Below are 24,768 nucleotides of genomic sequence, written 5' to 3'. Positions count from 1 at the left end.
TACAAAGGCCATAAAGTATAAAACAAGGGTGCAGACAAACTAAACTGGAAACCACTACAAGCCAGTACAATAATGCAAAACTAGAAATCACCATTCCTCATAAAACAAACTCAAGAAATATAAAATCAATCATGATGTATCAATAAACATTTTAAAACAGATTAAGAATAAACATAATAATTAAGAATAAGGATAAAAAAGGTTTAACATTTCCCAAAAATCTATTAAATATTTCAAAACAGAAGATATATCAAACAAACACCCAATAATTAAAACTAATAAGGATACAAATTTCCCTCTATATTCCTATAAACTTTTGATTTCCAGTCATCCTGAGATTATAGGGCATTAGTGGAGGGGCAGAAAGGGAATACACACTTTCTCCTCTCTCTAACACACACACACACACACACACACACACACAATTCCACCCTCTCTTCTCACTACCCTCTTTCACTTCCTCCTCCCTTCCTTCTCATTCACCTTTCAGTCGTTCACTACTTCCCCTCCACTCAGTCACTCACCCTCCCACTCAATCCTCTTCCTTTCCTTCATTCTTATCCCCTTCCCTCTCAGTCAGGCTCCCTCCCTTCCCTCTTTTAGGCTCCATCCTTTCCCTCTCAGTCATGCTCTCTCCCTTCACTCCCTCCCTTCCCTGTCAGGCTTTCTCTCCCCACTCCCTCTCAGTCAGGCTCCCTCCCCCTACTCCATCCCTTCCCTCTGTCAGGCTCTCCCCCCCCCCCCCCCCACTCCCTTCCCTCTCAATTAGATTCCCTCCACTCAATCTCTTCCTTCTCAGTCAGGATCCTTCCCCACTTACTCATTCCCTCCCCTCTAAGTCAGGCTCCCTTCCCCCCATTCCCTCCCTTCCCTTTCAGTGAAGGCTCCCCCCCCCCTCACTCACTCCATTCTCAGTCACTCTCCTTCCCCCCACTCATTCCCTATTCAATCATTCATCCTCCTATCACTCACTTGCTTTCCTCTCATTCACAGCCCCTTCCTCCCCCATTCACTCCCTTCCCTATCCCTCCTCCCTTTCAACTCCCTTCCCTTCTCTCCTCTCAGTCACTCCCACCCTCATACCCCTTCCTTTCCCTTCCCTTCCCACCATCTGACTCGCCCTTCCTGCCAGCATCATTGTCTTCTTCCTGCCAGCTGGGTGCTGGAAGCGCGCCGGCAGGTCAACTTTGGGCCCACCACCGTGCAGGGACTTTTCTTGTTGGCGTAAGGTGAGAACTCCGCCAGCACATCTCTCCTTGGCGCCTCTTCTAAAATGGCTGCTGTTCTCACTTTTCCCGGCTCTGCCTGAGGTCCTGGGACTGACTCCCGGGGCTGCTGTTTTTTAGCTCACGTAACCTCCAAAGTAGCAAGAACTTCTCCTGAGGGACCCTCCTCACCACTCATGCACATATTGAACAGCCCTGATGGTACTAGAATGGCCTTGCAATCCCCACATACAGAGCACTGCTTTCTGTGCTGCACGTGAATGGCCATGGCTTAACGCTGCGCGGGGAACAAAACAGTTTTAACTGTCTAAGCTCTTTTCTCTCTTCTCTGTGCAACTAAATCAGCTTCCAGCTGGACCCCGCACTGCAGGAGAATGCCACAACTCCACTTGTGCTGCCTGGCCTAAACGGCTCTTCTGACTGATGCACTACTTGGGGTTTTTTGAAGCTCTTAAAGATATATAGCCACTAAAAAGTAAAGTTTGGCAAAACAAGTAATATTTCCCTGCAGAAGAGCCTTTCCATGAGGCAGGCCTGGATCCTTGACAGAGGGGAAGAGGACAGGGAATGAGGGAACTAGTCCATGGAGCCACTCCTCTTCCTGCTGGTGGGGGTTGGGAACCCTGCCAGCAAGTCATGCACGACACCGCTCTTCTTGCTGGTGGGGGTTGGGAACCCTGCCAGCGCATCAACTCCATAGCGCTGCAGTACAGGACAGGCCCTCTTCTTGCCTGACATATGGCGTGGGCTGCTCAAAATGTAAAATTTTTTTTTTTTTTTTTAGAGATAGGTGCACTGGATGAAACATGGTGATGGCCAGATTTGGCCCGTGGGACGTAGTTTGCCTACCCTTTTGCTAAAGGGTTTCTCATGGAGAAAATGCTGCATGCATAGGCCCAGCAGTTATACTTGTGTTTCAGCTAAGAAATTCTGCTGGAAACTAAGAATTGATTTTTAATTTTCAGTGTTTGAAGTAAAAAAAAAAAAAAAAAGGTACTTTTTTGTGTGGGGGTAGGAGGTAGGGAGTGGCAGTTAGTTAAATTTAGAAAAATGAAGTTAGAGCAAATTAGTGAAGGATATTATAGGTTGTCAAAAGCAATTTGGGAAATATGTGCAATTCATATAATTATATATGATAAAACAAGGCCACATCACGGCTGGTGCTGCTGGTAATGTCTTCCTCCAGTCAGAAGCTAGGAAATGATCCACTCCCCAACTTGCTTTGAGACTACAGTTATTTCTTATTTCTAGGGAACTCAAGACTGACTGTGATTCTGGAAAGCAATGTCATGTTATCCCTGAGTCACACACAGCAGGGTTGTAACCTGTCACAGAACAACTTGGGTATTAAGTACCAGAGTTGAATTTTGTCCTCTCTACAGATAGGAAACATATCCTCAGGAGGGAGGGGGGTAAATGCATTACATGAACAAAACCAGGGACCTTGCTAGGTCTCTGAAAGATCTCCCTTTCCCTTTCCCAAGATTTTGATAATTAACTCATCCTGGTCAGCAGCTTCCCCCTTCCTCAGAACCAGCCTAGAAAAGCACATAACTGGACAACACACTTTTAAATATTCGCAATCGCTATTCTACATTCCCATGCAGCTGTCATCAGAGAATCATCTTGTATGAACTGTGACAGGGAAACCACCCAGTTATTTTCTATCCCAGCGGGGGATCCCATGGTTCTCTCCATACCCTTGTCTTACCTCTGTCCATATGGAGACAGGACACCTCCGCTCATAAAGCAGGAGGCACCGTTACAAAAATTTTGCACCAATGTCACAAAGTGCTGGGCCCATATGTTAGGGGCATCTCTAGAAAGAAGGACTTTCTATGCAACAAAGAAACCCCTGACCAGTTTTAACCAGCTAGTAAAACTACCACGACAGTTATTCAACAGCGTCAATCAATAAGCTTCTTCTTTTGGGGTTGAAGTCTGGGGTGTTCTATACAGGATAAGACAGAATCCCAGTATAAACCCAGTGCCTCAAGTTCTACAATACCCTGCATTCATAGAAACTCCCCCAACAAAGGAGGCAGAGCAGAATGAGGACACTTCTCCTTTACCACTCACCATAAAATACTACTATCCAAAATCTGGTGTCACCTCATTGTAACAGCAACGCATTAACGCGCCTCAGTAACATTGTACAATAATTCAAAACTCTGCAAAAAAATGTACTCAGAACCTATAGCAAACCTCCCACATCATAGCCTACTAACTGCCAGGCTCAAACAGTAACAACCCTACCCTTGGAAAGACAATGCTGAAGGTCCTAAAACACCAATACACCTCCTGTTAGGAAAACAGAACAAGTCAGAATGTTAAAGATCTCTACACAGAAACTACATGCTAGCAAAATACCTCACCTCAGCCACAAATAGAACACAGACAGATCCTTGCCAAATATAGAATACAATATAAAAAAAAATATACAGGCAAAAACTGAAATGGAAACCACAACAAGCCAGACTCTATACAGTGCAATGGAAAAAAAAATAAACATCACCATTTCGCATTAAACATCAAATACTATCAAGATATATAAAACCAAGCATACCAATAAAAAGAATATGTCAAATCAGCTGATAAATAGAATATGCAATAATTAAAAATGCATACAAAAATGTTTAAAAAAAAGTTACCAAACACCAATAAAATATTGAAAACAGCAGACACATCACATTCAATAATTGAAACTAATAAGGATAAAATAAAATTCCCCTAATCTCCATACCTGAGAACTTTAGATTTCCAGTTACCTGAGATTTTTGTAAATTGAAGGGGGCACAAACATTAACCTCTCTCATATATAAATTTTCTTACACAGACAGGCTTTCTCTCTCACTCTCAAACTCACACAGTCTCTCTTTCTCACACATACACTATCTCACTCACATATATAATATCTGTCATACAGACACAGAGACATTATCATACAACATAGTTAAATGTCACTCTCTCACACACAGGCACTCTCTTCCACTCTCACATACAGATACAGAGGCACTGTCTCACATAGATAGAGGCACTCTCACTTTCTTTCTCTCACATACACAGGTACTCTAACTCTTCCTCACACACACACACACACACACACACAAGCACTTATTCTTTCTCTCACACATTTACATGCACACACACAGGCACACTCATTACACAGTTACTCTCACTCTCACACAAACACACACAAGCACTCTTACACATAGGTATTCTCTCTCAAACACATATATACACACACACACAGGCACACTCATACACACAGTTACTCTCACTCTCACACAAACACACACAAGCACTCTTACACATAGGTATTCTCTCTCAAACACATACATACACACACACACAGGCACACTCATACACACAGTTACTCTCACTCTCACACAAACACACACAAGCACTCTTACACATATTCTCTCTCAAACACATATATATACACACACACACACAGGCACACTCATACACACAGTTACTCTCACTCTCACACAAACACACACAAACACTCTTACACATAGGTATTCTCTCTCAAACACACACATACACATACACACACATACACACACACACACAAGCACTTATTCTTTCTCTCACACACTTACATACACACAGGCACACTCATTACACAGTTACTCTCACTCTCACACAAACACACACAAGCACTCTTACACATATTCTCTCTCAAACACATATATACACACACACACACACACACAGGCACACTCATACATACACACACACACACACACACAAGCACTTATTCTTTCTCTCACACACTTACATGCACACACACAGGCACACTCATTACACAGTTACTCTCACTCTCACACAAACACACACAAGCACTCTTACACATAGGTATTCTCTCTCAAACACATACATACACACACAGGCACACTCATACACACAGTTACTCTCACACAAACACACACAAGCACTCTTACACATAGGTATTCTCTCTCAAACACACACATACACACACACACAGGCACTCTCTCTCACACATAGAGGTATTCTCTCTCACACACATACACAGAGTCACTCTCTTTCACTCAGAACACGGGCTCTCTCGCTCTCACATAGGCTCACTCTCTCCACACACACAGATACATTTTCTTGATTTCTTCCTTTTCCTCAGCTGCTGGCTACAGCAAACACCAATGGCCCTGCAAGGGCTTTTCTTTGGCTGCCAGCAGCCCCACAGGCCTACTTCTTTGAATGCCAGCTCCAAGAAATACCATTGGCTCTGCAGGGCCTCTTCTTTGGCCTCTGGCTCCAGGAAATGCCAGTGGTCCCACAGGTCCTCTTCTTCAGCAGCTGGGCCTTTAATGCTCAGTCCATGGCTGAGCACCATGGAATAGATTTAGAGCATGGACTGTGTGTGCCCAGTGCTAATGATGCCCCTAGACAAAATATCACCAGGTCCAACAGTTCTGCCCTTGGTATACAGTATCTGGATTACACAAGCTCTGGTGCTCTTTTGGGAGGCAGGTTTCGGACTATCCATGTTGGAAGAGGTGCTTTTTACCCACGGACTTTGCATCAAGTTTAAGAGAGAAAGTATGCATGCTCTTTCACTTTCAGACTTGCAGAGTACTGTGGCATTTTGCAACTGAGATTTGTGCAGGTAAAATTTCTATAGAAAATTAACACGCGTAGACTTGAAAATGGAATGTACGTTTGTTATTCTCCGATCCTGCCCATAACATACCCTGGGAATGTCTCCACTAAGGGGATAATTTTCAAAAGGATTTTCATACTTAAAGCTGGGCTTTACATATGTAAATGCACTTCACACATATAAGTGGGCTTTTGAAAATTGATAGGATATATGCTGCTTTTACATACATAAATCCTTTTGAAGATTACCCTCTAAATATGGCTAAAACCATTATTTAGACTTATCTCAGGCCCTTTCAGTGGTAGCTTGAGGTGAGTTACATACAGGTACTGTAGATATTTCCTTGTACCCAGAGGCAACAGAGGGTGACGTGACTTGCCCAGTGCTGAATTTAGGCACAAGCTACCTAAACTACAGTGTAAGGTCTCAGATAATGAAGAGCCTGTAAATACAAAAATAATTACTACACTTCAAGTTTCATACTTCTAGGTTACGCTATAGACCAGGGCTGGATTCAGGCATAGGCAACATAGGCATGTGCCTAGGCGCCAAATTCTGAAGGCACCCCAAACCTAGAACTCCCATGCTGCTCTCTGATTTCCGGGACAAACCCACCTCCCCGTGCCCGATTCTCTATCTATTTGCGCCATAATCTTAAATCTGGCCCTCCTACAGGACCTCTGAAACTTGACATAACTTTGCTCCTCAGTATATTTTAAATGCAGCCCTGGACTTGCCCAAGGTCACAAAGGTTGGCAGCGGGATTTCAGTTGCGGCTTCGCTGCTCTCACCACTAGGTTGCACCTTCCCTCTCCAGTCCCTTGTGCCCTTGACCCCTGTGTGAACGTTTAGCTGTACTGAAGGAAGGCAATTTTCTAATATATATATGCACATACATTATTCTATACCCGTGTAAATGGCTTTCACAATTCTCTTCTGGAACATCAAACAACTTTAAACAAGCCAAAGGGTTTTCCCTCTAGCAGACACTTTTTATTTCTCCACTTTCCATTTCAGTACTGCTTTCCTTCACAGCCCTTTCAATTGATAAAGTAGCACTGCCCTTTTTTTTTTCTTTCTGAAAGTTAATCATAAGATTGTACAAAAAGGGGACAAATCTTTTCGAGCCAAACATCCAGCCCATACACATCATCATCCCGCTGCACTTGGCATTGAGTGCTGTGGAGTAGAGAGCACCCTGTCACTGGCCATGAAGTCAAGAATTTTGGTGCCTCTCCAAGTGGTTCTCTCCCTGGCCCCAGCCCCGAGGTCCATCCATCCCTCAAAGCTTCCTCCCCCCCCCCCCCCCCTTTCTCCCCTGTCATACCTTGAACGGAAGAACTCTGCGGTGCAATCTTTCCACTGACTTTGGAACGCAACAGATGCTGGAAGTACTCCTGTCGCTGCATGTTTATCGAGGTTCTCTTCTCTAGGGCACTCCTAGCTCGTTCAGAATGTCTGAGACGCAAAGTCTCATGTCTAGATGAAGATACAAACACCCAGAATTTAGTGGATTAAAAGCATTTGTTTCCTCTTTCTGAAGATCTTAACCTGCTCCATTCTCTGCCTCTGAAGCTTTATATCCCACTATTCACGCTCTTGCACTCAGCATGCCTCGTAACTAACTCCAGTCCGGTAGGGACACTTAAGTCTCAAGAAGGATTACACATCGGTTTCATTTTTTCAAGACCAATTGATCCAGTCCTGACTTCATTGCATGCATAGCTTTGCAGTTCTGCTTTATTTAGTGAAATTGAGATTTGTGTGTGTAATCCCTGGGCTACTATCCTCTTACAGGATTCCAAAAACCATACCTCATTTACGGGCCGATGCAGTAAAGTGCGCTCAGGCCGAGCGCACCATTAGCCCCTATTTGGACGCATGTTTTCGACGCGCTATTTTTACCCTTTATACAGTTAAGGGGATGCGCGTGGAAAATGCGCATCTAATCCCCCCGAAACTAATAGCGCCCGCAACATGCAAATGCATGTAGATGAGCCTATTAGTTATTCCTGCGCAATACAGAAAGTAAAATGTGCAGCCAAGCTGCACATTTTACTTTCAGAAATTAACGCCTGCCAAAGGCGGGCGTTAATTTCAGCCAGCACCAGGAAAGTGTACAGCAAAGCAGAAAAAACTGCTTTTCTGTACACCCTCTGACTTAATATCATAGCGATATTAAGTCGGAGGCCCCAAAGATAAAAAAAAAAAAAAAAAATCTAAAAAAAAAAAATCTGCCCGTGGCCCGAGGGTTGGAAAATGGACACCCAATTTTTCCGGTGTCCGTTTTCCGAACCCCTGGCTGTCAGCCGCCGCTTCTGTCAAAAAGGAGGAGCTAGGGATGCGCTAATGTCCCTAGCGCCTCCTTTTTACCATGGGCCCTAATTTGCATATCTGGGCTTCCTGAATCGGGCGCCCAGGAGAGTGGCCTGGGCATGCGTCGGGTGAGCGGGCGCTCACTGCTCTGCCGCGAAGTTTTGTGTATCGGCCCTTTAGTGCTTAAGTGAGTCATTTTCTTTTTCTGATGTTAGACCTTTCTGAAAGTTCAAGATTCCCTGTTGGTGGGAAGATTATCTTCTAGGCCCTGACCATTGTTCAATATTAATTGACCATCCCAATCAATTCCACATTACTGTCTGCTGCGCACAGCACTAATAATCATGCTGGAAGTTGATTTGGTTTCTAGCTTAATGAATGATGAAAAATTAAAGTCCAGTCCAGGTTCTTATTTACATACCATTTTTACAGCTCCAGATCTTCTAATAAAAATGTTACTTTAAGATTCCAGTTGAAGATAGTCTGCTACTGATTTCAATCGATATTTCTCAATCCTATTTCATTCCAATTTGTGGGGTAGTTTTGGACTTTCCTCCCAGAATTTGGTGGATAGGATGTTCTTTTTCCACTTTAGAGACACTTAAAAAAAAAAAATCCCATTTTTCATACCTTCGTCCATTTATTCAGTCATTCTCCTTACTTCCCTTTTGGTACTGGGAGGGTATCTCCATGATCCTTTACGCAACATCTTCATGATGTAGATGTGATTAACACCGGATGGGTGCCACAATTTTTCTTCACACTCTCCCCTCTCTCCAGGAATGAATCCGGAGCCATTCCTCCACCAGGACTTACAAATCGTCCACCCGTGGTTTTTGATTGACCGACACCGCTCCTTTTAGCTGAACCACCTTGAGCCCCTGAGCCCTAGGGTACTCAGGTAGGTAATATACCTTAAATAAATCTTAGGTAAAGGGGAAGAATGCTAGGGAAAAGAAGGGTGGAAACACTTCCCTCTCTGGAAAACAAAAGGTTCCCAAAAAGACAAGTTAAAGTTAAGCAAAGGCACCTTTTCTACCTTTCCATACCCAGGTCTCATCCTTAGAGGCCCAAGGGACCTTCTCTAAGGAAATTAAACAAGCCGGGAGCAAGCATGGAGACACGCTGCCCCTTCAAGGGATGACCAAAAAGTCCACACCATAAAAATGGTGGCATGAGTTTATATACTCTGGAGACTCTTATATGGCTGAGTCCCCCCGGTATAGCAACTCATGCCACCACTTCAAGGTGTGGACTTCTTAGTCAATTGACATCGTTTTATTTAAGCGTCTCCCACATGGGGGAGCTACAAACCACAATATCCCTAGTCCTGCTCCCCTTTGAACAAAGGAACAATCCTCTTTAGCAGAAATCCTTTAGGCTCTCTTTACAAGAGTCCCTGCACGTCATGGGGCAAAACAGGAACTGAATGAGCCTTCCCTGAAAAAGCTGAGTCAGTAACAGAAACTATTCCCAACTCCAAGAGTCCTGAGATCTGTAGTTCTGCATTTTAATTTAAGACAGGAGGGTGACAAGCCCTGGAAATCTGGAAGGATTGGACGTAGGCCTCAGAGACAAAATATCTGGGAATCCAGGGATTTATTCTGTCCAGAACACAACTTCTGAAAACTGAGGGCTCATTCTGCTGCATCCCTGCTCAATTCAAAGGCTCAAATCCAACAGGTCAGCAGTGCAGTGCATACACACACATACACATACAAATGATTGTTACATTTTGTCCTGAAGCGCTGGTTAACATATTGGGCAGGATTTCTGCACAGATGTAGGATACATTGAGCCTGTGAAGGCTACACTGTAATAACCTATACTATGAAATAAAAAAAATCCAGATATTGTCACTGTTTGTAAATTACCTTCCTCTCTATTAGCACTCCCCACCTCTTTTTCTTCTCTATAGCTTGTTCACAGTTTGTTCAGGGTCATTTCTGAAACTGGCTGCTTTTCAAACCATGGTTGCTCAAAACGGAACCTTGCCTATGCTAGCACAGTTCGGTTTCATGTCTATCCACGTGTTATAGCCCTAGGATTCTCAGTTCTGACCCTCAATGACTGCCAACAGCATATCCACAATTAATGTTTTGTAGATGTATCTGCATACACTTGGTCCAAGAGTCAGGCTAATTTGCAAAGTTTGGTTCTGAGAACCAGACCTGTCTGCAGCTCTGGAGGCCCAGAGTCAGAAGCCCCTGCTCTAACCTCTTGATCCCCCCCCCCCCCCCCCCCCATTGGTTGTTCTTTCCGTCCTAGGGTTGGCTGCCCAGAGAAATATCACAGACAGAAGCAGTGCTTTTCTGCTACGCAGTGTATAAACTGGTGCTCCTGCACAATCTAGGTTTGGTTGCCTGGAATGCTTATAGAATTCCACAAGAAACCTAATTTTAGATTGTAGTAGGAAGGGTGCAATTGTACATTCTGCCCGTCACATTCCACATTTGGATTATATGTCATCTTCTGCAGACAGGGTCAAAATCTGCCCCAACTGCATGGAAATCATGTATTGTGGAAGGCAGGAACATTTCGGCCTCCTCATTATCTCACACAGTTTCAGCTGAAACAACTCCTCACACAGCCCGAAAATAACAACACAGGATGCCGCTTCGGTGTACAGTGCATCTATAGATAGAATGGTGCCTACCAAGGGCTCGGAGTCATCATTATTCTGCTAGATGTTATACCACGGAAACAAGTCACCGCCCGGCCCGGTCTTCTCCTTTCCCACAGTGTCTGGCTCTCCTATTTCCTGGATTTGCATTGGGATGATGCCAGAGTGTCCAGCTCTAGCTGCACTTCTGGAAGGCTGAGGGGCTTACAGACACAACAAAGCCCCTTAGTACAACCTAAGAATAGCCATCGGGAAGGTCATTTTGACTGGGATCTCTGAGGTAAAACAGTGCTTTACCTGCAGAAATGGCCTTTTTGAAAATCTTCAAGCTGCCATGTGTGTAAAATTACATGCATACACCCTGTAGGTGCCTTATTTTAAAGGGCATTGGGGAGAGGCATTCCTGGGGGGGGCAGCCTGGCAGGGTTGGCATTTTCACGCATACTTTTGAATTAACCTGTAAACTTCCCAGCAGGTGTGACTTTGAGCTGGTAGATTTCATGGGTTAATTTTCAAAAAGGTGAATTTACAGGTGTAAGTTCACTTAGAAAATGGTGTAACTTGGGTGTATAACAAGCTGCTAATTTATGCAGTATGTTAGGAAATTTCCCCCTAATAGTAACATACAAAGGGGCTGATGAAATAAGGTGCGCGGAAGCTGCCGCAGGTTTGTGCGTGCTTCTGTGTGTGTTTGTATGCATGTTTTCCTACACATGGGAAAAAAGCATGGAGAAGCGTGATCATAGAGCCGCGGCTTTTCTGCATGAGTACATGCTAATGGCATGCAAAGGAGGCGATTATCTATTCATGGGAATGTGGGAAGCCATGCTAGCAGGGAGATAGGGTTAGTGTGGGGTTTTTTTAGTGCAGGTTTTTAGTGCCTGGGTCAGGGCAGGAGGTAAGCGAAAGCACTGGTACGGAGACTGGTTTTTTGATGCTTTTGCGAGTCAGTCAAGCGGAGGACAGAACGGGTAGATAAAAGGCAGCTTCTCAATGAGGCAGAATCACTGATCTGCATTTCTTCACGCTCTCGCCAGCGGTCGAAGTCCAATCATGAAGGAGTTAGATATTACTCTACCCACCTTCACATCAACTTCTGGAGCACTAATGTATTTATTTTTTTGAAAAAGAGATGATTGATTCTCGGGGCGAAAGCCTAAGCATTCACATGCTGATGGGTGTCCACGCGGATGTCTGTGCGTTTTACTACATGGGGCCATTAGTGCGCGTTACTGCGCACATTGTGGTGCGTATGTTTGGTGCGTGCGGATTTTATGTACGCATCTAATTAGCATACAGGGCTGTTATTACATCCCATGCTCCCCTGGTTTTTTCCATGCATGCCAAAAATATCTGTGCAGAAAAATCAGCACAGAAAAATGTGGTACTTTCCCAGACTCAAATTGTGCCAGCATCTTTTGTCCTACACTAACATGCCAGTATTTGACCATTTGACACAGGACAGAGCAGAACTTGGCATTAGGCTGCAAAGCATATTGATGTATACGTGTGTGCCCACATAGCTCCGCGTACCTTAGCACCTCTCCATACTTCTGTGTATTTGTGTGTCTGCCTATCTCTATGTACCTGCATAGCTCTGTACCTGTGTACTTTTGTACTGTGTACTTTTGTACTGGGTACCACCACTGAACACCTGCGTGTACCTGCATACCTCTGAATCAGCGGTGATTTTCTGCATTATCACTAACCCAGAACCTTTTTGAATTTGCTTCTTTTTCACTATTGTGAAAAGTAGAAGGTGGAGGCCAATGCTGGACCCCATTTAGTAGGTTTTTGTTTTGTTTTTTGTTTTTTTTAAATTACCACTGCTTTGAATACCTCTGAATACCTTTCCATACCTCTGTGCACCTGCCTATGTCTATGCACTGGTGTACCCTCTGTGAATCTCTGAATATTTAAATATATCTGTGAAACCTCTGCATGCCTGCATAGCTGTGAGTACCATTGCATACACATCTATACCTGTGTACAGCTGTGTACCTGCATACATCTCTGTATCTCTGTATACTTGGGTACCCTTGTATACCTGTGTACTCAGAGTACCTGCATACATATGCAGTATCTCAGTATCTCTGCATGCCAGCATACAGAATATGGCCCTGATGAGCAGCCACATGAGAGATTATATCTCTCCAATATTAAAAGAATTACTCTGGTTGCCAGTCACCTTTCAGGTGCAGTTTAAATCAGTTACCTTGATCTTTAAGATACTCCATAAGATGGGACCAACTTATTTGAGAGTAATTTTACACACTAACACGTACCCCGAGTCCTCAAACGATATGTTGCTATCTCTACCATTACTATGAGAGAGAAGACTGGAAGGAACTTGTAAAAGAGAATTTTGTTGTATATATCTATATCGAACTCCCTTCCTGAAGAATTCCATCTGATAAAAGATTACCCGATCTTCATGTCTATGGTCAAATCGGGAGTTTTCCACAAGGCTTTCTCAAAACTGAACAAGAACCGATACGCCCTCTGCTGGCTTCTAGCCAACTAGCTGAGCCAATAACTTGTGGTTCCTTTGGTTTTATTTGGCCACTCTGGAGCTCATTTCTGAAGGAAGCTTTACTATTCCAGGCAATTCTTATTGCTTATTATGCTTTATCTTAAACAGTTTTTTGTTATAATGTGTTAGGTAATATTATGCTAATTCTTGTGTTTATGTACATTATCCATCCTCCTTGTAACTCACCTTGAGCTAACATAAGTAAGGCGAGCAAAAATACAACTAAATAAATAATACTTTTGTACGCTTGTGATTCTGTGTACCTCTGAAGCTGTTTGGCAGTCCAGTCCTCAGCATAGCTGTCTATCTTCTTTTGACAGTGGAAGTTACATTTCTTTCCTTGAACTGTCCTGAATGGAAATATTGTATTGTATTTAACATACCAAAATGACAGCAGAAAAAGACCATAGGTCTATCTAGCTGGCCCATCTATACCAAGGGCCCATCTCTACAATCCCGATCACTCTCTCAGAGCTGTGCTTGTCCCATGCTTGCTTGAATTCAGATACTGTTCTTGTCTCCACCGCCTCCACTGTGATACTGTTCCATGCATCCATCACCCTCACTAAAGAGATATTCCTTAGATTACTCCTGAGTTTACGACTTTCACCCTCATTCCACAACCTTTATTCCAGAGCCTCCTTTCTGTTGAAAAGGGTGCACCTCCTGTGCATGGAAACCTTGGAGGTATTTAAATGTCTCCATCATGTCCCCCCATACTGCCTTTCCTCTAGAGCAGTGGTTCTCAACCTTTTTCCCATCGTGACACACCTGACAGACCACGCTCACATGTGTGACACACTGCTCATTACAATTCATGGTGGAAATAAAAAATAAAGGTCCAGTATTATTTTTATTGTTAAGAATGACACAAGGGAAAGATAAGTAATCTGTCTGAAGAGAAATTGTATAAATAGTAAACATCCCACACCAAAACAGCACCAATTTCTAGCACTCAAACAGTAACCACCTTACCTAAGAAAAGGCAACACTGAAAATATTACACCAGGCCTTAAAACTCCAATACTCCTCCTATTAGGAAAATGGAGCAAGGCAGGCTGCTAAAGAGCCCTGCATAGGAGCCGATGCAATGCAGTGCGATGCAATACAGTGCGCTCAGCACGGGCATAGCCGGCACCATCTTTAAAGATGGCGCCGGCCATCCAGTGCTCCTACCATGTGACAGGGGCCGGCCAATGGCACAGATACCCTGTCCCATGGTAAGGGCAAAGGGCCATCTGCGCCATTTTTATTAGTGGCAGCCGACGGCCCGAGAGCGGGAGATCGCTCCTGGCGCCCCCCAGGGTGGGGTGGGTGGGGGAGACTAAGGGGTCAGTTTTAAAGGGTTGGGATGGGTTTAGGGGTTGTTTTGGTGTGCCGGTTTTCCCGCCCTCCCCCCAAATAACTCCCGTTAGTGGACACAAATCCGATTAACGATTTTTCACGATAAATCGGGGGAATTTCTATTGTATCGCACTCTTTAACGATTTTTGATGATTTAAAAAATATCGGACGATATTTTAAATCGTCAAAAAACGATTCACATCCCTATAAAGCATAACTAGAAACATGCAGACAAAAACAAGCCAGAGAGACTGTATGCAGTGTAACAAAGGAAAAAGAGAAACATCCCCAGTCTTCATAAAACAAATCAAGAAATATAAAATCAATAGCAGTAAAACCATAATAAAAAGAACAGATTATTTCAAAACAGCTGATGGATGGAATATCCAATAATTAAAACTCATATAAAAATTTCTAAATACCAATAAAACATTTCAAAATAGCGGGCACAGAGACCCAATAATGAAAAATAAGGATTTTAAAAAAATGCTTTGCTCTGCATACCTGGGAATGTTTGATATCCAGGTGCCCTGAGATTGTTTTGAATTAGTAGGAGGAGGGATGGTTGCTTGCAACTTTCTCCTCTCTCTCTCTCACACACATACTTTTTCTCTCTCACTTATATAGGCTCTTAATTACACATTTACACATGCTGTCTTTTCACACATTCACACACAGGCTTTCAATCACGCCATTACATAATTGCTGTCTTTCTCTCTCACACACTTACACACATGCTCTCTCTCTCTCTCTCTCTCTCACTTACACACAGGTTCTCAATCACATACTCTCTCACCTACACCGGCTCTCAGTCACACACAGACTCACATGCTCTGTCTTAGTTATACACCCAGGTTCTTATTCAAACATACACATGATCTCTCTCACTTATACATACATGTTCTCAAACATACATTTACATTCATGCTATCTCTCTCACACAAAGAATCTCAATCACACACATATACTCTTTCACACAGAGGTTTCCAATCGCACACTTAGACATACAGGCTCTCAATCACTCACTTACATGCTGTCTCTCACACACACACAGGATCTCAAACACATATGCTTGCTCATGCACTCTCTCCCCCCACTGAACTAGCGGCAGCAGCAGCAGCTTCCTCCACTTACAGCCCCTGTGGCCTCGAGAAAGGAGTCCCATCGTCTGCGGGGGCTGACATTGCTCTTCTTTTGCTCCACGCCGCACTGCTCATTCTTAAGGCCGTGCCTCTCTTCTCTTCTTTGGGTCGATGCTGCCCGCACTAGCATGGTCTCTTCTTCCCACGCGCGTGGCTGCTGCATACCACTTCCTCTTCCGAGCCACGGGGAGGTGGGAAGAAGAGACCACGCTGGTGCCATTGACTCCAGCTCTCCTGCTGCATTCCGCCCGGGCTATCAGCTGGGGCAGGGGGAGCAGCTGGGCCAGCGGGGGACCAGGAAGTGTGGCGATACACCTGCATGTGCTTGGCGACACACCAGTTCAGAACCGCTGCTCTAGGATATACATACATAGCTAGATATGCTTTAGAATAAAGACCACTGACTATTTTAGTAGCAAGTTAGCAACCCTCAGGACTGTTGTTTATATCTTTTTGAAGGTATGGTCTCCAGACTGTACACAACATTCCAAATAAGGTCTCACCAGGGACTTACTCAGGGGTAATGTCACCTCTTTTTTTTTTCTGTTGACCATTCCCCTCCCTACATACTCAAGCATCTTTTTGGCTTTTGCCGTTGCCTTATCCATCTGTTTCTCCACTTTAAGATCCAATACGATCAGTCCCAGATCCCGCTCTCGTTTCATGCTTAGAAGCATTTCATCACTATACTGTACCATTCCCTTGGTTTTTGCAGCCTGAATCCATGACTGGGCATTTTTTTTAGCATTAAATCTTAGCTGCCAGACTGTAGACCATTCCTTGAGGTAAGCTAGATCCCTCCTCAGATTATCCACAGCTTTGTCGGTGTCTCTGTCCTGTTGCAGATTTTGGTATCATCAGCAAAGAGATAAAACCTTTCCTGATAGCCTTTCTGCCATATTGCTTATGAATATGTTGAAAAGAATCTATGTAAGGACCGATCTCTGAGGCACACCACTAGTAATGTCTCTCTCCTTGGAATGACCTCCCTTTGTCACCTCCCAGTCAGTCAGTTTAAGGACCCTACTACACATTGTACAGATTCATATATTGAGATGTGAACCTACACTGCATGTGTGTGTATATGAAAGGAATAGGACAAACTTTAAAGCCATTAATGGTTCTGATCCGATACGCAGGTCCATCGGGTACAGGCTCTTTCACAGCCTTAGGGTTGTACAGTTTCACAGCCTTCAGCAGCATATAGTTTCAAGTCTAAACAAATGCTAAACATAAGCCTGCCTCTCTGTTTTCTTCCCTTGTAGAAACAGAACTGAAAGGGAGGATATTATTCATGGCACTCATGGTCCAGCGGTGGCTGGCGAGAGCCTAGGAATCTCAGTGCAACTCTGCTCCTTGTTCTTTACCTGTGCTTAGCTGAATTAGGGAGCTGTGTATGTCTCATAGCACTTTGGAAATTATAAATAGTAGTAAGCAGAATAATGCCCCACTGTCCTTCGGAAGTTCTGTATAAAGCCACAAAATCCAGCTTTAAAGTCGCTGATCCTAGAGGGGTCAGGACACCTGTTCTTGACTTGCTTTTAAATACTGTTAAGTCAGAAACTTCAAGATTGACTTACCTATCCAGCTTCTTCTTTCTACAGGTCCCCTTTTCCTCTTCCATTGTGTCTAGGCTGCATGGTAATATAATAGAGGCAGTATTATTGTCAGCTTTTACAATTTACATTTCTATTTGGATTCAGCTCATGCCTTATCACTTGTAGCCCAAGGCAGAATACATTCAGGAACTATAAGAATATCCTTGTTCTCTAAGGGCTTTCAATCTAAAAGGTGAATTTTCAAAGAGTCGTGCGTGTATAAATCTGCACATACACATGTAAATAGCATATATTTGGGTATATGCTATTTTTATAAACTTCAAAATACATGCATAAGGGTAAGCGTCTACAATCTTTGTGTGTAAAATGGGGGCATTCCAGAGCGTGTAAATTGCTATTTTATAAGAGACTTATGTGTGTAGATTTGGTATCTTACTTGCGTATATGCACACCTGCTCTATATCTGGAGTAAGTGATAGTAAATGTATTAAAAGTGAAATACTGACTGGGTGAGGGGCCTGGGTGAAATGGGGAGAGTTGAGGCTGAAGAACCAGGAGGGTCTGAATGCCCTGCAGCTGGATTGGGCAAACTGTTAGACTAATTGGTAAAATTGGTAATTTCATTGCCGTGCATATGTTAGAAAATCTCCTGACTTACAGGGGGGCAAATGTGTGTAAATTACACAGGTAAAATCTCTATGTGTACATTTTAAAAGATAGATGTAAAAATACAAGGGTATAACAGTTACGTGCTACTTATCTGGCTAGCTGACTTATCCAGATAAGAATCGACTTTGTGACACACATTTTACATGTGCACACGTATGAGCAAGTTTGCTTACCGTAATCGGTGTTTTCCGTGGATAGCAGGATGAATTAGCCATGACTTTGGGGAACATCCTCCAGTCTTCTAGGTGGTGGAGCTTTCTCAAAGCACTCGGAGCTGTACTTTATGTGCCCATGTGGGAGTATCTCCCATGTGACTCCCATCCTGTTTCAGTCTGTTATCCAAGCTCTGGACGGAGTCTGATAAGAGACTGTCCAGGGAGGCGGGCGGGAATTACATGGCTAATTCATCCTGCTATCCATGGAAAACACCGTTTACAGTAAGCAAACTTGCTCTTTTCCGCAGATAAGCAGGTTGAATTAGCCATGACTTTGGGGAGTCCCAAGCTGGAAGGTTGGAGTGTCAGTGCCCCCTGGGGGCAGTGTACCACCTCTTCCAGTTTCCAATGACGCTATCAACCTGACCCGTGGTCACGGACAGTCTCTCACCTGTCCTTGACAGAGGATGGGTTGATCCTCTCTACCCTTTGTGGCTACCTGCTGATCAGCAGCGGTGTAATGTGTAAGGCATGCAACAACGATTGCATAGCGGTTCACGAATGTCCATGATGAGCGCATCCCTCATAGTGCGATGGATGCCGCAATTGCTCTGTTTTGGTGGCCTCTGTGCAGCATCAGAATGCTTTATGTTTGCTGGAGCAAGACAGGATGCACTAGGACCCGGAGCCCAGGCACTTCATCTTGAAGGACACCCCAGTTGGGAGTGCTAGACTCCGAGTGTATGCAGCGGTCACAGTAGGTTGGGCAGATTTGGGATCCAACTTGTGAAGTCGCCTTCTGTGTCTGCCTTAAGCGGCTCCGGAAGATGGTTGGCACAGTTATTAGGGATGTGAATCGTTTTTTGACGATTTAAAATATCGTCCGATATATTTTAAATCGTCAAAAATCGTTAGAGGCGATATACAATAGGAATTCCCCCGATTTATCATCAAAAATCGTAAATCGATTTTGCATTTTGCAATACAAAATGGCGCCGGCCGTATGGCCATATTGCCGTATTGCAAAATGGCGCCAGCCATTTTGCAATACGGCAATACGATTCGAATGCAGGAGGTCGCTCCCGGACCCCCGCTGGACTTTTGGCAAGTCTTGTGGGGGTCAGGAGGCCCCCCAAGCTGGCCAAAAGTCCCTGGGGGTCCAGCGGGGGTCCGGGAGCGATCTCCTGCGCTCGTGACGTCGGGGGACAGGAACCAAAATGGCGCCAGCGCTATCTTTGCCCTGTCTTATGACAGGGCAAAGGTAGCGCTGGCGCCATTTCTATTAACGCACCCGTGGCCCGAGAGTGGAAGATCACACCGGGACCCCCCCACTGGACCCCAGGTAACTTAAGACATTTGGGGGGGGTTCGGGAGGGTGGGTAGGAGCACAAGATGGCGCCGGCCATCCATTGCTCCTACCATTTGACAGGGGCTGACCAGTGGCACCGGTAGTCCCTGTGACATAGTAGGTCAAAGGCTATCGCGCCATTTTGATGCGAGGCAGGCCGGAGGGGCAAATTGCTCGCGGGTCCCTGCTGGACCACCAGGGATGTTAGTAAGTTTTGGGGAGGGATCAGGATGGTGGGGGGGGGGGGGGTTGTATTTAATGTATTACACTAAATTTTAATGCTTGGGGTGGGGTTTTTTGAGCTTCGTTTTCCCGCGTCGTTTTTTGGGCCCATTTCGTTTTTCCCCATTTCGTTTTTTGTTCATTTTTCCAAAAACTAACCGAGGAAAAACAAACTTTACCCCAAAGCGTCCGACTCAAAAAATGACCCGGTAGAAAAAAACGAAGCTCATCTCTATTGTGGATACAGTAAGTCCCACATATACTGAGTTATTTATTCAAAATCACAAGCAGGCAAACAGGCATGATTCTTAATACGTTTCAATCTTATTTGTTTTAGTGCCGTGTATATAAGACAATAATTCTCTTGTGTTCACCCCATCATTGTCAACATCGGCAGGAGACTTTACCATGCACCGAAAACTCCACGCGCATGTTATAAAATCCAGGGTCGGCGCGCGCAGAGGGGTGCACAATTGTGCAACCTGCGTGCACCGAGCCGACCAGCCTGCCTCCGTTCCTGCCTCGGAGAGAACTTTCCTTCCACCACCCCCCCTCCCCCCACACCTTCCCCTCCCTTCCCCTATCTAACCCGTGCCCCAGCCCTAACTAAACCCCCCCCCCGACCTTTATTGAAGAAATTACACCTGCCTCTGGGCAGGCGTAACTTGCGCGCGCCGGCTCTCCATCTCCCGGCCCAGTGGCTGTTCCGGAGGCCTTGGTCCCGCCCATGGAACGTCCCTGGGCCGGAGCCCCGCCCACGGTCCCGCACCCGGAACGCCCATTTTTTTAAGCCCCGGGACTTACGCGCGTCCCAGGGCTTGCGCACGCCGCCGAGCCTATGCAAGATAGGCTAGGGGAGACAGGGGTAGGGTTTTTTTGAAAACCTACCCCACAGTGAATAAGACACCACTCCCCAGGAGTTGAGAGATGTGCGTCCTAGTCACCCTTAGCACTCAGGGCCCTGAAAGCACAAATTGTTCATCTCCACTCGCAGAAAAATGACCCAGGCACTGGGGAAAAGAGACAATGAGAGAGCTAGCCTGAGGTTCCAGCCCCAAAGAGACCTGCAAACTTTTACGGCACTAGCAGAGAGTAGCTTGTTCCCACAGGTGGGGTTACACATTCATTTTTCTGATAGAAAATTGGCTCCGGAGATGTTTAAAAAATAGCTTTTAGAAAATGTGAGGGCTAAACCTGAAGCTCTGCCCCTGCATCCAGGAGCACGTTTAAACCTGGGGAGCAGTCTGAAGTGTCCTCAGTTGAGAAAGGCACCCTGATAGGTATCGGGGTGCCCGGGCATAATGTGAGTGCCAGGCACAAACTATGCCAGCACCCGGGGGAGGGGGAACAGGCTGCCGCACACGCATGCCCGCATTGGCGTGCTCGCCCGTTGGACGCCGTCCCCAAGGATGAATCCGATCCTCGGGGGTGAGGGGAGGGGGTGGGCCGGGAACCCATTGGTTCCCTCCGGGTTGGGGTAGCCAATCGGCTGGATCCCAGCCAATTTGGTTACCCGGGAGCCTCGGCAGCTTCCTCTTTGCCTGCCGATGCTCCCCGACCACGTTTCCCGCCCACCCACCCTCATAATTTTGGCGGGATGCCCGAACCGATAGAGATGCAATGTGGTGCTTAACAGGGAAATGACCCGACAGGTGTCAGGTCGGAATTATGGCGGGACAATTGGGTGCAGTTGTCCCGCGGGAGGCTCCTTGCTGGAGGGTGGTGGGAGCTGGAAGACACGACCCCTTGCCGGATGGTGGCGGGGGTCATGGGGGTGTATATTACGAATATTAATGGTTCAAAGTTGGGATGGCCGGATCTGCGCACGTTGCTGGTGGGTGGTGGGTTCAAAGTGAGGCCCATGTAAATTCCTGGCTCGGGCTCCTGATTGTTGTATAATTAAAGCTGCGGCCTGTTTGATCCCCACTTACTGCCTAAGTCTTGGTTTATTATTGATTGTGAGAGGGTGGGTGCTGGGAGATGAAGAGGTCCTGGCTACCCATATTATAGTCTGAAGCTAGATTATCAGGCTACTTCTGCACCTCTGGTAGTGAAGTTTGTAGTAGGGCTGGACAGGGATTGGCTTCTGAGATTTTTCAAACATGGAGAAGAGCTGATTTTGAACTTTAAGGTTAGAATTTTTCCTGATGTGGGGAAGCCAAGCAAAAAGAAAAAAAAATAGAGACAATTTCTACTTCTGCATCCTAGGATATTCACAGCTTAGTATCATAGTTATAATATCACAACTGTATGCCTACAGCCCACCCAAGTTAACCTTGCCCAATGCCCACCCCCCCCCCCCCCCCCCAAAAAAATAAAAATGTTCAATTCTGGCTATGCAAATGGGCAGCAGCGCTCGAGTTCAGACGTGAGGGGAGACTGTCTTTCTGTTTTGGCCTTGGTTTGTGGTACTGGGGTGGGGAGTGCTGCTGGGCTTAGTCTGGGGCGAGGGGAGAGCATAGGCACTGGAATGGGATGAACCACCAGCGTCCTGGCCCCACCAGGTTTTCTAGCTGCCAGGCTGCTGCAGATCTTCAGTGTTTTGGCCAGGCTCACAAGCCACTAATGAAGGCACAGAGAAGCTTTCGCCTCATAGGCTGTTTCTGAGAGTCTTTCAGTTAATTTCTTATTTGGGGTTGGTATTAGTGTGACTTTCTGTAACCTTAAACATTAATATAAGAAGGATGGAGGTGGTGGGGGACTTAAGGGAGGTACACAAATGATACACAAATGGTCCATGAGCACCGGAGACCTTCACTATGCCACTGGGCACAGCTATCATTTGCCAGTATGACTGCCCTCAGCAGTGCAGCAGGATCTGTCAACATCCTGCTGCAAAGCGTCTTTCAGGTGCACCTGTCCGTTTATCCTGGTCCAAAAGACTATTGCACAAAGAATAAGTACCCAGGAGTTTTTTGGTACCATGTTATTCTTTTGTTATAAGTGTTAATAAGTTGTTGCATGCTTTGTAATAATGTTATAATATGAAATAAAAATAAAGAATAAAGAGGAAAAAAAAAAAGCAAAACCCCTAGGAGGCATTTCTTTGCTTGCCGAGTTCTGCAAGGCTGAGATTCGGAAAAGGCTTAACACCTGCCAAAATGAAATTACAGGCTTAGATTCCATAACTGAGACCATCTTTTCTCCTAAACCCAGTAGAAAGCCCAACCCTACTCATCAGCCCACTAACGAAAGTGAATCCTGTGCAGCACTTCACCAAGCTCTTATGAAAAGCTATAGGCTAAAACAGGTTTCATGAGAAGTCTTCAGGTTATTGCTCAGCTGTTTGCGTTATTATGGATAGGAATGTGTCAGTATGGCACTTGAAAGTTATGGAAGAAATCTAGGAGAAGATTTCTGTCCCTGCCCACTTATCTTACTTGTTGCTGAATATTTTATGTGTGTGTTTTTTTTTTTATCTGCCAACCCAGGACCTTATATACCATAGGTTGTCATTTTTGTATGCATGTGAGTGGAGGAGTAGCCTAGTGGGCTATGACCCAGGGAAACCAGGGTTCAAATCCCACTGTCGCTCCTTGTGACCATGGGCAAGTCACTTTACCCTCCTCTGTTGCCTCAGGTACAAAATTAGATTGCAAGCCCTGTGGGGATAGGGAAATACCTACAGTACCTGAATGTAATCTGCTTTGAAGCGAATATATATTTAGATTTTTAATGTACACACATCTATATGTGCATGTCTGTCTTTTTCCACATATACGTACTACTATTGCCTTCTAACTCAATTGAAATATCTGTTCCACTGAAGCTATGATATTAGTGCCACACACGGTTGAGCACTAACAATTCACAAGATTAAAAAGTATAATACACCAAGAGGCAGATGTTTCTGAGCTGGCACTGGGCAAGTCCCTACTACCTCAGCATTGGATAGAGTAAGGGCATCATGGCAGAGGAGACTGGCAGCAGGCAAGAGAGCCTGAGTTCTTGCCATCACTCACTGTCAGCAGGAAATGTTCTGCACTCAGCATTGCTCCACCCAAAGTACAACACTATGAAACAAAAGATACCAGAGGGACCTCCAGTGTCAAGAAAAAATACTCATGAATTTTCAGTGAAGTAGGCTGGTCGGGATGAGGTCTGGAAACTGGTTCCAGTTCTGTGGCATTAATGTAAGCTATCACCCAGTTCCAGCCCATGCTGAGATACAGTAACTCGTGTGCACCATCTGCAGGATGGTAACTGATTTAGAAAGTCTGTAATTTTGGTTTCCTTATGTACCAAAAGAGCAAGACCTTTAAAGCAATCTGGATTAGTTCAATAAAAACACTAATATAGCAAGTACAATACAGCCAGGAAAAGTTCCCATCTCATTCAAAAAAAAGAAAAGGAAAGGCTTGTACCTGGAGCTTACGAGCGTGTCTGCAAGTCCTGATGCAATGAGCTCTTCATGTGTAATGCTTTTCTGTCCCTCAGAACCTCAAGGTGCTAGAATGAAAACGAGGTCATCACACTGCATCACAGTAAAAGTGTCATCCTCCTCAGTCAGCCACAGCTCCCTCCAGGTTGGGGTTTGGGGTGTTTAAGCCGTAGATTGCAAGACATTTGTGGCGAGAGCCAGCACAAGCTTCACAGTCCGATTGGAGGGCGTGGCAGTCAATTGATACTATCCGGATCCAGCACACAGTGGAGAAACTGATGGCTTTTTTTGGGCCAGATCGTTGGCTACCCTGAAGGATTTGCATTTAGCCAGTGGCGCGCATTTGCTTTCAAATGAAATGAAAAAGCATGAAAAACAAACAAACAAACAAAAAAAAGCAATCCTTGCCTTTTAAATGCAACCTGCCCTGCCAGGTCCAGGTTGCAGAATGGCATCAGCTAGCCCCAAAGTTGGCACCATTTTGTTAGATGGCTGTACACCAGAGCGGTGCTGGTCTCAGCCTGGAGTGGAACCTGGCAGGGCAAGCACAACTGGGGATCACTCCTGCCCCATTTGGACTGCTATGACTCCCACCGCTGGGGTAAGTTACTGCTTAAAGAGGGGGG

General features: G+C 45.1%; 1 protein-coding gene across 2 annotated transcripts in view; it reads right to left on the bottom strand.

The window, feature by feature from the left end:
• LOC115089556 overlaps positions 1 to 24,440 on the bottom strand; it is a 31,248-nt gene extending 6,808 nt beyond the window's left edge. The window contains exons 1-4 of one of the 2 annotated variants that reach the window (XM_029597609.1): positions 24,126 to 24,440; positions 17,389 to 17,442; positions 13,586 to 13,672; positions 7,178 to 7,329 (exon numbers count right to left, since the gene is read on the bottom strand). In XM_029597609.1, the coding sequence (XP_029453469.1) occupies positions 7,178 to 7,329; positions 13,586 to 13,672; positions 17,389 to 17,432 (283 nt within the window). In that variant the 5' untranslated portion in view covers positions 17,433 to 17,442; positions 24,126 to 24,440. The remainder of the gene's footprint in view (positions 1 to 7,177; positions 7,330 to 13,585; positions 13,673 to 17,388; positions 17,443 to 24,125) is intronic. The other variant, XM_029597610.1, reaches the window with a different exon arrangement.
• Positions 24,441 to 24,768: the final 328 nt, after the last annotated feature.

Source organism: Rhinatrema bivittatum, chromosome 4 (assembly GCF_901001135.1).
Source record: "Rhinatrema bivittatum chromosome 4, aRhiBiv1.1, whole genome shotgun sequence".
Taxonomy (NCBI): domain Eukaryota; kingdom Metazoa; phylum Chordata; class Amphibia; order Gymnophiona; family Rhinatrematidae; genus Rhinatrema; species Rhinatrema bivittatum.
This window is presented reverse-complemented; position numbering and strand designations above follow the sequence as displayed.